A 12936-nucleotide genomic window follows, 5' to 3' on the forward strand; every position below is an offset into this window, starting at 1 on the left:
TTAAAGGTCAGCACCAACACTTTGAAATGTGCTCTGAAACGTACTGGGAGCCAATGCAGATCTCTCAGAACCAGTGTTATGTGGTCCCGGCGGCCACTCCCAGTCACCAGTCTAGCTGCCGCATTCTGGATTAATTGCAGTTTCCGGGTCACCTTCAAAAGTAGCCCCACGTAGAGCGCGTTGCAGTAGTCCAAGTGGGAGATAACTAGAGCATGCACCACTCTGGTGAGACAGTCCGCGGGCAGGTAGGGTCTTAGCCTGCGTACCAGGTGGAGCTGGTAGACAGCTGCCCTGGACACAGAATTAACCTGTGCCTCCATGGACAGCTGTGAGTCCAAAATGACTCCCAGGCTGTGCACCTGGTCCTTCAGGGACACAGTTACCCCATTCAGGACCAGGGAATCCCCCAGGGAATGGCTCTTCTGATGTTCTTATGAGTGAAGGAGGGCTGATGCCTTCATCCCCAGCTTCCTGCAGCCATCAGATGATTGGCCCCTGTGAGAACAGCAGGCTGGACTAGATGGGCCCTTGGCCTGATCCAGTAGCCAGACTCTTCTGAGGGTGAAGGCAAGGGCTGCTGTCGTTCTTTATTTTAAAAAAACCCAACAAGTTGCTGGACCTCATTGTTTTCTCTCCTTCCTCTGAGCAGACTGAACGCCTTCTGCAAGAACAAAGGCTGGCAGCGTATCTATGACAACCGGAGGGATGATTACATCCTGAAGTGGTGTGAGACTAAGTGCCGGGACACCTATTTCAACTTCAGAGAAGGTAAGGAGGCCTGGGGGAGCCACCACCAAAAAGACCTTTTGCCCTAGTGGTCTTAGGGCACAGGAGTGGAGAACATGAGGCTCGGCAGATGTTGCTGAACCTCCATCAACCACAGCCAACAGGAAGAGTGGTCAGGGATGATTTTCAAACCCATTGAAATCCATGGACATGACTAACTGAGGTCTATTCATATCAGTGGGTCTACTGACTACCATTAGCTACAGCCTGATGGGTGCTGTTCTTCAGAGAATCATAGAGTTGGAATGGAACCATGAGCACCATAGAGTCTAGCTCCCTACAATGCAGAAAAGCTGATGAGCATTCCTATTCAAATGGTGTGTGTGCACCATGTCATGTGATCGATTATGCGGGGCGGGGCTTACCTGGCCCCCACAATATTTTATTCTCATTGGCACCCCTGCAGTCCAGCAGCAGCTGGAGTCGGCAGGCTCTCTGCACCCTTGTTGTTGGGCTTGGCCCAAAGGTTATCAATAAAGGATGTGTTGTGTGTGAGAGAGGTTGACCCAGCCTTCATGCTCCACCCTGGCTCTCGCTATTCCTCCCTTTGCAGGAGAGCAGCTTCTTTACCAGATCTCTAACAACAAGATCCTCACTACCAAGATCGGCCTTTTGATGAACTTGAGGGAGTATGAACGGGTGATGAAGAAGATCAGCAGGACCACAAAGTGAGCCCTAAACTCTTAAGCACATCCTCCCTGCGCCTTATGTTGTTCAAGGGGGAAGGGTCTCGAGCTCAGAGGGGCCAGACGTGGCCCTCTAGCCCTCTCTAATCGGGCCCTTGGGATGTTCCACAGGCCACGCCTTCCTCTCGCCAAACCACGCCCCTCGCTGGGCCTGCTTCACAATCTCCTTGAGTGTTTTTGCCTGGCTGGAATTTGTCCTCGAACCCACATAATGCTTCTTTCTCAGCTGGTTGGAGGCTAGAGAAGGGTGTTGGTATGCATGTGTAGCCTACCATACAAAGATAACATTCACATGGCTTGCCCCACACATTTTTCATCTGACTCTGCCCACCACTGTAATGCGGCCCCCAGAATCTTGTCTAGAAAGGACTGTGGCCCTTGGGCAGATGAGGGGCATGTAGAGGGGGCAGCAGAGTGGCATTTATCATTGGGCATAAAAAGGAAGATGACTTGATTGGTAGTGGGGGTTCTTGGGGGGGGGGTTGTTCCTTTAACAGCTCCCTTTTGATGCCAAAACTATTCACTGGGGAGCATATGGTGCAGCTGTAGTGAATTATTACGTGCAGCAAAAGCAAACATCACAACATTATGCAAAAGAAGGTGAAAATATGCATAGAATTTGCAAAAATTACACAGGCTGCAAAATCCTCTCTTGCTTCTTGGTAGCTGTATTCCCAGTAATGGGTGATGTTTGCTTTAGGAGGCCAGGAGACGCCTCAGGGACAAAGTTTAGTAAAAAAAAAAAATAGACAATGGGAAGTAGGTATAATCTAACTGCCTCTCCCACGCACCCTGCAAAAAACATCCCCCAGCCGTAGCCAACTTTCCAGAACAGAATGTAGTCTGTGCCGACATTCAAAACCTCAAATCCAGATGTCAGCGTGTGACAGGGTTTCAAATCTGGAGCTATTTGGCTTTGTGGCATCATTGTGTTCTCTGATTGGTTGGGATCGCATCATGAGGAATCATGTGACACACAGCTGAGGGTATGGAGGTTTATGAACTGCCTTGGCTGAAGAGGAAAGTTGTCCAATTTCCACACTGGGGGGGGGGGGCATGTCAGCAGTGGGGCTGCCTGGCAAACACACCTTCTAGAAATATGGACCCAGTGTTTCGACAGTGATGGGGTAGGGTGTGTGGAATAAACTGGATTCAGTTTCCATTTAAAAGCAAACCTATTTATATTATTTTTATTAATTAAATTTATATACTGCCCTTCGTCCGAGGCTCACAGGCCAGTTTGCAGTATATCTATTAAAAATACAGAACGTAATAAAAAGCAGAACACTTTCTGAAACAATACGGAAACCGAAACACAGCAATCCTTCGAAATCTACCTTGAATTTTGCAGTGCAGCTCTCAACCCAAGCAATGTGTGCAAAAGGTGCACAGACTAGGGTAAACCATGCATTTGATTGCAGATGCAGGTGGCGCTGTAGGTTAAACCACAGAGCCTAGGACTTGCTGATCAGAAGGTCTGCGGTTCGAATCCCCACAATGGGGTGAGCTCCCATTGCTCGGTCCCTGCTCCTGCCAACCTAGCAGTTCGAAAGCACGTCAAAGTGCAAGTAGATAAATAGGTACCGCTCCGACGGGAAGGCAAACGCCGTTTCCGTGCGCTGCTCTGGTTCTCCAGAAGTGGCTTAGTCATGCTGGCCACATGACCCGGAAGCTGTATGCCGGCTCCCTCGGCCAATAAAACAAGATGTGCGCCGCAACCCCAGAGTCAGCCACAACTGGACCTAACGGTCAGGGGTCCCTTTACCTTTTTATTTCTGCCAAGACCATAAAAAAAAAAATGCATTGTATTAGGGGAAATGGCTCTGTGGAAATGTGTACGTCAGGCAGAATTGCATACAAACGAGGGCGTATTAGGAGAAATTCGCTGGTGAGTTTTCAAGAGGGCTTTCAAGGTAACTAAACAAATGGCAAACAGGTGTGGAAATATGGAGAACTTAACTGAATATTGGGAAAAGGAGAAACCCAAACTGGGAGGTTGTTCACCCATCCATAGTTGGAGAGGCGCAGATCTCTTCACGAGGAGCATGCAAGTTCCAACCCCTTCTTCTTATCCTGGGCTTTTGCAGGGTTTTGAGAATGGAGGACTTTTTCCCTGAGACTTTCCGCCTGGATACCAAGGACGAGAGAGAGATATTCTTTGAAATATATGAAGGTGAATGTCAGGAGCTTCAGAGCTAAGTCACATCCTCCCAAGCGGAAATAAATTCATTTGACCATTTCCCTATCCTGCCAAACTCCTGCTTAGCTCAAGCACTGTCTAGTTTTCGATCAGAATTGGGCTGTGGTTGTAGATTCCAGATAAAGGAAACTATTCCCAATGGAGATAGTTGGAATTCCTTTCCTTTTATTGCTGTGTTTATCTCCCACCTTTTCTCCAGAGAGCTCAAGGTGGCAAACATGGTTCTCCGCCTCCCCATTATATTCCCACAGGTCCACAGGCCGAATCAGAGCAGCCAGCCAGTATTGCCTGCACTGACTGGCAGTAGCTCTCCAAGAGTTTCAGGAAGGGGACATCCTCCATCCTACCTGGAGATGTCCTTGGGGATTGAACCTGGGACCTTCTGCATGTGAGACAGGTGCTCCACCACTGAGCTACAGCCCAGGAGGCCATGATGGGCCAGATAGACCCATCAGGCACCTGCCTGTGTTTCTCCTCTTCTCCACAGAGCCTCAGATCTGGATCTGCAAGCCCACCAGCTCGAACCAAGGCCGGGGGATCTTCCTCCTCAGAAACCAATCCGAGGTCAACAGCTTGCAAGCCAAGCTCCTCAGCATCGAAGAAGATCCTATGTACAAGAAACTGCCTTACAAAATTCCCCCGGCGAGGATCGTTCAAAGGTAGAGAACGCAGTGATGTGGAGGTTCTGCTAACCCACTGCCCCAAGTTTCCAGCTGGCTGGTGAAAGATGTTGCTGGGTGGTCTTCGGGGAACTTAACCGGTGCGCTTGAGGTGAAGGAAGCCCGGGATCTCGGGTGGGCTGGGGAAATCTCCTTCTCGGGCCGTCATCTTGCAGAAATGCGAGCTCCTGGAATGCAACCAATACAGCAGGAACAGGCAGCTTTTTTCACCCCCGGCATCCACATCTTTTACTAGGCTACCTTCCAGGGGCCACAGGCCAGTAGTGGGTGGAGCTGGTGGCAAAAGTGGGAGGAGCAACTGCTGCAAATCTTAACCTTTGCACATGTGCTGCTTCCTGAACACAGGACACTCTTCTCAACCCTCCATCCAGGAAAGCAAGTGATGCTGTCGAGTTCCGTGACACATCCCAGCCATTCTGAAGGACGTGAAGCTTGGCTGGGGAGGGGTGTGGCCTGGTGAAAGGGGGTGTGGCCTGGTGAGAAACCCAAGAGCCATTTGGCACCTCTTCTGGGCCTGAGCATCCCTTCCCCCCCCCCCATTATGGGCTGCAAAAGTCGGGACTTGCATCAAACTCCCCATTAAACACCCCACATACCGGGGGGGGGGGGAATAGCAGAGTGTGGCATCCTGGAGGCCTCCTGTTCTAGATTTCATTCTAGCATCTAGAATCCCTGTTCTAGATTCCATTCTAGCATCTAGAATTCCTGTTCTAGATTCCATTCTAGCATCTAGAATTCCTGTTCTAGATTCCATTCCATTTAGGGCTCCTCCAAACATTCAATCAGCATTCCACAGCCACTGAGCTTACTCAGTCTTCACTGAGCTTTTTTGCGATATGTGTGTCAAAAAACCATTAAGTTCCCCTCCCCCAAATGCTTTTGTATTTGTGCAAATTTCAGAGTCTGAACAGAAGGGGTTAACAAAGTGCCATCCCGTTTTCTGCGATTGCACGGGATTCTGCATTTTGCGTAAGAGCAACTGCGGAAAGTCTTAGTGGGTGGGTAAAGGTAAAGGGACCCCTGACCATTAGGTCCAGTCGTGGCCAACTTTGGGGTTGCGGCTCTCATCTCGCTTTATTGGCTGAGGGAGCCGGCGTACAGCTTCCGGGTCATGTGGCCAGCATGACAAAGCCGCTTCTGGAGAACCAGAGCAGCGCACGGAAACGCCGTTTACCTTCCCACCTATTTATCTACTTGCACTTTGATGTGCTTTCGAACTGCTAGGTTGGCAGGAGCAGGGACCGAGCAATGGGAGCTCACCCCATCGCGGGGATTCGAACTCCCGACCTTCTGATTGGCAAGTCCTACCCTCAGTGGTTTAACCCACAGCGCCACCCGCGTCCCTTTTAGCGGGTGGGTACATTGGGTCAACAGCAGGATATCCACACACCCCCCCCCTTATTCCTTTTATTTCTCCTGGCATATAGAGCTTGAGCGTTCCCGGTCTAAGGACTTCCTGTCGTTTGTATGATCAGAGTCCTTTCCTCAGTCGGCCTAGTTTCATTTCCAGTACCTTTCTCTCTCTTCTTAAAGTTTCGTGTCATCGGCACAGACAGATCATTAGCATTTTAACAGGTGGTGAAGAGAGAGAGAAAGAAAGAGAGACAGATCAGAGATTATTTCTGTCTGGGCATCTAAGGAGAGCTTCAAAAGGGGAAATGCACGCCAAAGACTTTGCATTGTGTGAGCTGAATAAGTCTCTAATGCTATATACCAAAGCTGTTAGAGAGCTGAGCAGCTGCATTCACCTGCCCCCGCCCCTCCCCGTCTAACTGGCTTCCTACAGAAGTGGAAATGCAAAAATTCACACACACACACATGCACACACACGGGTCGGATTTAGGTTTGATGAGGCCCTAAAGCTACTGAAGGTAATGGGACCCTTTATATGTCCAGGTGTTTTTTGTCAACAACAAATTGTCGCTGTTATTTGTGTTGAATATATATGCTATACAGTGGTACCTCGGGTTACATACGCTTCAGGTTACAGACGCTTCAGGTTACAGACTCCGCTAACCCAGAAATAGTGCTTCAGGTTAAGAACTTTGCTTCAGGATGAGAACAGAAATCATGCTTTGGCGGTGTGGCGGTAGCAGGAGGCCCCATTAGCTAAAGTGTTTCTTCAGGTTAAGAACAGTTTCAGGTTAAGAACGGACCTCCGGAACAAATTAAGTACTTAACCCGAGGTACCACTGTATGTTAATTTATGGACCTAATAAGTAACTAAAGCCATTTGCACATAACAACTTACGTATTTTATCAAAGTAAATGTTGAGCTGAAATACAATTAAGAAGAAGTATATTAATAGTGAAATACAATTAAGAAGAAGTATATTAATAGTGAAATACAATTAAGAAGAAGTATATTAATAGTGAAATACAATTAAGAAGAAGTATATTAATAGTGAAATACAATTAAGAAGAAGTATATTAATAGTGAAATAATTTTTAAGCTGTGGGTTTTATTTTATTTGCTTTTTATCTTATATTTTGGAAATGTAGATCCAGTTTTTTTCCTTTAATATTTTTTGGGGACCCCCAAGAGAGTGGGGCCCTATGTTATAGCTTGTTTAGCTTATACGTAAATCCGGCACCACACACACACACACACACACACACACACACACACAGTGCCTCAGGCCAGAATAATCAAATCAAACAAACATGAGATCAGCTAATGCCCACTTTCCTTGCAAGCATGACAATTGCACGGCTAGTTTAATCAGTCCACTTACGATTATCAAAAACAATTCAAGTAGTATTTGAAAAACAGAAGCATTGTGTGCTGTGCACAGGGCTGGGAGGTCTATTCCATTTTCTCTAGTTATTCTCTGCCAATCTTAGAAATCTGGAAAGCCTTTATTGGCTATACAAGCATAAAGGATCATAATACCCACTTCCTGTCCTCAATATATTCTAGAGCAGCAGTTCCCAAACTTTTTCAGGTCACCGCCCCCTTGGTTCCACAAACTCAACCCTTGTGCCCCCAACCCAACCTTTATTATTCATTATGCTGGTTCACACAATCCAGGAAGGAAGAATAATAATACAGTGGTACCTCTGGTTATGGACTTAATTCGTTCCGGAAGTCCGTTCTTAATCTGAAACCGTTCTTAACCTGAGGTACCACTTTAGCTAATAGGGAGACCCGCTGCCGCCGCACCTCCAGCACGCAATTTCTGTTCTCATCCTGAGGTAAAATTCTTAACCCAAGGTACTATTTCTGGCTTAGCGGAGTCTGTAACCCAAAGTGTTTATAACCCGAGGTGTTTGTAATCTGAGTTGTTTGTAACCTGAGGTACCACTGTAATGCAATACAGTTTGAAACAGTAACCATTAGCTGCACATGCATTCAAAAATCCAATTAGTTTAATTAATTCAACCAAACGGATGAACTTTGAAACCCACCCACCCCATCCCAGGTTATACCACCACCTCTTTTGGAAATCTGTGTTTTAGACTACGGACCTTTTGAGTTATCTTTTCACCCCGAGACCCTGGAAGGAAGAATTTTGCATGGAAACCCCCCCCCCATAAAGAAACTGTAACAGAGGAAGGAAATATTAAGATAATGAGGATGCATAGTTATCGAGCTGTCTTGTGCCTGCTGTGTTAATAAGTTACCCTTTCCATGCGCTTTCTCTGATTTATTTTGAAATTTATATTTAAAATAAATAAATAAATAAAATGTAATAGATTAGAACATAAAAAATAAAATTAAGCAGATTGGCATGAGCGAGACTTGAAGAGCCTCAGAAGCTCAGGTGCCACAGAGATGCATATCCTTCCGGTTTCTCAGGTATATTGATAAGCCGCTGCTCTTAGAGGGGAAGAAGTTTGATGTTCGCTCGTACCTCCTCATCGCCTGCACATGCCCCTTCATGCTCTTCTTTGGCCACGGCTATGTCCGCCTCACATGCCTCAACTACGACCCCAAGTCGGAAGACCTCACTTCTCATCTGACCAATCAGGTGAGGGGGGAGAGAGGGGGGCGGGATTTGAGCGGGAGGCAGGATTCTGTGGACCAGGAAATAGTTGGGCCTTCTCTCAAACATGGAGCGTTGCATTAAAACAGGCATCGTACCCAAACAATACGTGAAGCCAGGCAGTCTTTGAAATTCGCACCTCTCTGAATTTTGCGATCTGGTTCAGAAAGTGTGGGGAAAGTGTGTAAGAATGCGATCTTAGAATGTGGCAGCATGTAGCCATTGGAACTCCCTGCCTGTCGATACCACACAGGCCCCTTCGCTGCCCTCTTTTTGGTGCCTTCTAAAAACCTTTATTGTTTGGGCATGCCTATCCAGCCGTTTAGAAAGTTGTTGCGAGTTTTAATCTGCTTTTAGTCTACTACATTTTAACCTTTTAGAAGTCTGTTTTCTCTTCATTTTCTTTTCTTTTCTTTTGCAAAACTGCTTTGAGGTGGTTGTTGCCCGTTTTGCAAATCAGGTGCCGTGTGGGTTTTATGAAATAAACAAATAAGGGCATCTATCGGTGAAATTAACATGCTTCCAAATGCAGTATATTAAGGGAAATTGCCTCCAAAAAGAAAATGAATGGTAGGCAAAATGACATAGTAAATTAGGGGAAAATGTAGACTAAAATGCTGGTGAGTTTCCATGAGAACTTTCTTTTTTTAAAAGAAGAAGAAGAAGAAGAAGAAGGTATTTGCAAATCAATGCGGGAAGGTGAAGAACTGATCTTTAGATTGCAAAAAGCAGGAAATTGAGGAAAACTGAAATGGAAAGATTCGCCCGTCTCTAAGCCTAGCCCTCAAAAACATCAGGTGCTAAATTTAAGTAGCTAGGCCAAGGTCATCAAAATATATGACAATACCTGCGGCCTGCAATACATTGTTTGAATCTGTCAGCCTCAAGCCAGCATCACTTTTGCTCAGGGGTGATAGGAGTTGGAGTTCAACAGGAGCAGGATCTGTAAGACCTGCCTTTTATTCCTACAGAGGTGCTTCTAGGTTTTATTTGCTGTCCCTGTTGTGATTGGTTTTGTGTTTGTGAGTCACTTGGGGCCACTGGAGTGAGGAGGCAGCTGATTAATACTAATTATTACCATTATTAACAGCAGCAACAATGTCCAGAGAGCCACAGGTTCCTCACAACCCGTGCCATAAACGATACCTACCCCCTTGACCATCTAGATTTCTATGTGCAGGAAAGGCTTGGAAATTCATCCGTCTCCCTTCGAGGGCTCGGGTGAGATGAGAGAGATCTAAATTTGGCGTTTTTGTAAGCCACCCAGGTAACATTTTGCAAACCGCTTTGTGGTGTTGATTTGAGAGCAGGGCGTTTACGATTAAGCGGCATATAGATGTTTTGAAATAATTCATAAATAGTTTTCTGAGGCCTCTTGAGCAAGAGGCATGATCGGAGCAAGGCCTGAAATGGGGCTTTTTGATTATAAGGCTCCCCCATTTGTTATCAAATACGTCACACTCGCCCAAGAGGAGAAACACAGACAGGAATTGATTTCTCTTCTCGCTCCAAGGACGGGCACCAGAAAACAAGGGCCATCCATCCCTGGTAAACAGGGACAGCTGGAGCTTATGTTATCCCTGCCAGCCCAGCCCACTTGGTATCGCCTTCCTGCAGCTTAATGGCTTTGGCAAGATGGGCGCCTTGTCTGTGGTTTTTTTGCCTTGAACAGAGCTGTTTGCTCAGCTTGGGATTTGGAACGCTGCGGTGCCATGCTGGCTGCGGAGAGACCCCGCTGCCACAAAGGACATGAAATGAGGGCCAGGTGTTGTTATTCAAAAGAGTACCTGCAAATCTCATCGGCGGGAGGTGGGGTGGGGAGGAGGCCAGGAAATTCATGGCAGAGCAGGTGGCGAGGGCGGCACAGAAATCTGCCTCTCCGCCCCCAATTGTGTCCCACCTGAGTGGGTGGGAGCGAGGAGGGAATGGTTTGAATTTTCATATTTAAGAAGTGGGGATCCGCCAGGTGGATGGAATCAAAGAGGAGAGACCTGGAGGCTCCCCCTGTTGCTGCCCCTTCGCTGAGAAATGCGTAAACAGAAGGTCTGTGGAAGATTCACCCCTTTGTTTTCTGGAAAACTGCCCGTTTGATTGAGGTTCCTAGATTTGTGTCCACACGCCTTTTATTTTATGGACAATATTTGCATGTGCACCCAATAACAAAAAAACTCCTCTGGGCAGCTTGAAACAAGAACATCGTAATATAGTTGTAAACAGTAAATCATAATGCATCATGGAGCATCCCGTATGAATTTGCCCAGTCGTCTTTGAAAGCCGTCATTACCTGTTTGGGGAATTAATTCCTCCACTTAGTTCTGGGCCACATGAAGAAGACCTTTTGTCTGCCCTGAATCTCCCAATATTCAGCTTCATAGAATTATAGACTAGTTGGAAGGGACCTCAAGGGTCATCCTGTCCAACGCCTAGCGATGCAGGAATCTCAACATGCGGTTCCCCATCCAATTTGAAACCAGACCAGACCCTGCTTAGCTTTGCAAGTGTGCTAGCGGCTTTAATGCTACACCATTTGGAGGGCTACTGGATGAAGCCTTAGGGTTCTCATATTATGCGGAAGGGAGAGAGAGAGAGAAATTGCAGAAAATTCTGCCCCTCTTTTTCAGCCAGCGTTAAAACAAATTGAATCCACACAAAATCTGAGTGAAATTAGGTGGAATCCAAGGGATTCAAAGCATCAAGCATATGTCAAATGTTGATATCTCTCTCTCTCTCTCTCTCTCTCTCTCTCTCTCTCTCTTTTAATGTGGTTTTATTGTCTTGTGGCTCTGGGCTCCATCCAGGGAGGAAGGATGGGTTGTAAGAGCTGAAATAATCAGTCAATACAAGCACCCTGCACCTGGTTAAACGGTGGGATCCACTTCGTCAAGAAGTAGCGGCAGTCACCAACTTGAATGGCTTTAAAGTGGGGGGGGGTGTAAGAGAAATTCATGGCGGGTTATATTCCTGGCCATGACAGCTGTGTCCAAACTCCACTTCTGAATGCAGTATGAATTCCAGTTCCTTGGAAACACAAGATGGGAGAGTTTCTGTGCCGCTCAGGTCCTGCTTCCCAGCATAGCTGTCAACGTTTCCCTTTTTTAAAGGGACATTCCCTTATTCCGAATAGGATTCCTTGCAAGAAAAGGGGAAAGTTGCCAGCTATGCTTCCCATTGGGGCATCTGCTTGGTTAATGTGAGGCTGGGCTAGATGGGACTTTAGCCTGATCCCACCTTAGGTTCTTATAAGCAATCCTAGCGGCTCCCCCCCCCCCGCTTGCCCACCCTCCTGCTCCCTGTCCTGCAAACCCGCTCCCCTTTGTTTCTTGCCCAGACCCTTGTCCTCGGGGGGGAGGCACAGATCCAGCGCTACAATGCACGGCCCCTAACAAGGGCGCCTGTTTTCTCTGCCAACTCCCCGCAGTACGTTCAGAAGAAGAGTCCGATGTACAGCCACGTCAAGGAGGAGACGGTGTGGCGCATGGAGCGCTTCAACAACTACGTCAACGAGAGGTTCAGGCACATCAAAGGGCTCCCCAAGGACTGGGTCTTCAATGGGTTCACTGTGAGTTTCCACACTTCCTTCTGCCCATCCCACAGCTGCTGCAGCAGCATCTGCGGCCAGTTCTCCAGTTCTCTCACGCTGCTCCACTGTTTCTCTATTATTATTTATTGTATTTGTATCCCCTGGTTCCCCCTCCCTCTTATTTAATCCCTGCAACAGCCCTGTGAGGTAGGTTGGGCTGAGGCAAACTAAGGCCCGGGGGCCAGATCCGGCCCAATCGCCTTCTAAATCCGGCCCGTGGAGGGTCCGGGAATCAACATGTTCTTACCTGAGTAGAATGTGCCCTTTTATTTAAAATGCACCTCTGGGTTATTTGTGGGGCCTGCCTGGTGTTTATACATGAGTAGAATGTGCCCTTTTATTTAAAACGCATTTCTGGGTTATTTGTGGGGCACAGGAATATGTTCATTTTTATTTATTTTTTCAAAATATAGTCTGCCCCCCCCCACTAGGTCTGATGGACAGTGAACCGGCCCCTCTCTGAAAAAGTTTGCTGACCCCTGCTCTAAACCATTATGCCCCCACTGGACCGCATAAGCCAACGCCACCAGCTGACCGAATTGGAGAGCCTCGTGGAACTTGATTGGTGCAGATGCCCATATGACCGTACCTGCCAATGGGCATCTTGGGGATGTTGAGAAAGTGCTCCTGGACACCAGCCACAAAATGGCTGCCGTTGAGGGTTCAGTCTAACACAAAATGGCTGCTGTCGGGGCGTGGCATGACACAGAATGGGAAAGGGGGTCAGGAAAGGGTGGGGGCCGCTCTTGCTCATGGAGAGAAGCTCTTTGAATTGAGTAACAAGCCATTGAAATGGATTAGGTCCCATTGAGAGTTGGTGTGGTGTAGTGGTCTGGGTGTCGGACTAGGCCCTGGAAGACCAGGGTTCAAATCCCTTCTTGGCCTAGGACCCACGTACCTATGGGGCCGCCTCTCCAGGTATGCCCTGTGGAGGACCTTAAGGTCCACAAATGACAACATTTTGGAGGTCCCAGGTCGCAAGGTGGTTCAATTGGTCTCAACTAGGGCCAGGGCCTTT

General features: G+C 47.5%; 1 protein-coding gene across 6 annotated transcripts in view; it reads left to right on the forward strand.

Annotated features, from left to right (window-relative positions):
* Nucleotides 1–12936, forward strand: part of TTLL10 (tubulin tyrosine ligase like 10) — a 197881-nt gene that overhangs the window by 177350 nt on the left and 7595 nt on the right. For all 6 annotated transcript variants that reach the window (XM_081870836.1, XM_081870838.1, XM_081870837.1 and 3 more), the window contains 6 exons: nucleotides 650–768; nucleotides 1340–1454; nucleotides 3560–3645; nucleotides 4160–4331; nucleotides 8152–8323; nucleotides 11757–11897. In XM_081870836.1, coding sequence (XP_081726962.1) covers nucleotides 650–768; nucleotides 1340–1454; nucleotides 3560–3645; nucleotides 4160–4331; nucleotides 8152–8323; nucleotides 11757–11897 — 805 coding nt within the window. The remainder of the gene's footprint in view (nucleotides 1–649; nucleotides 769–1339; nucleotides 1455–3559; nucleotides 3646–4159; nucleotides 4332–8151; nucleotides 8324–11756; nucleotides 11898–12936) is intronic.

This window comes from Podarcis erhardii (assembly GCF_964252035.2).
Source record: "Podarcis erhardii genome assembly, chromosome: 7".
NCBI lineage: Eukaryota > Metazoa > Chordata > Lepidosauria > Squamata > Lacertidae > Podarcis > Podarcis erhardii.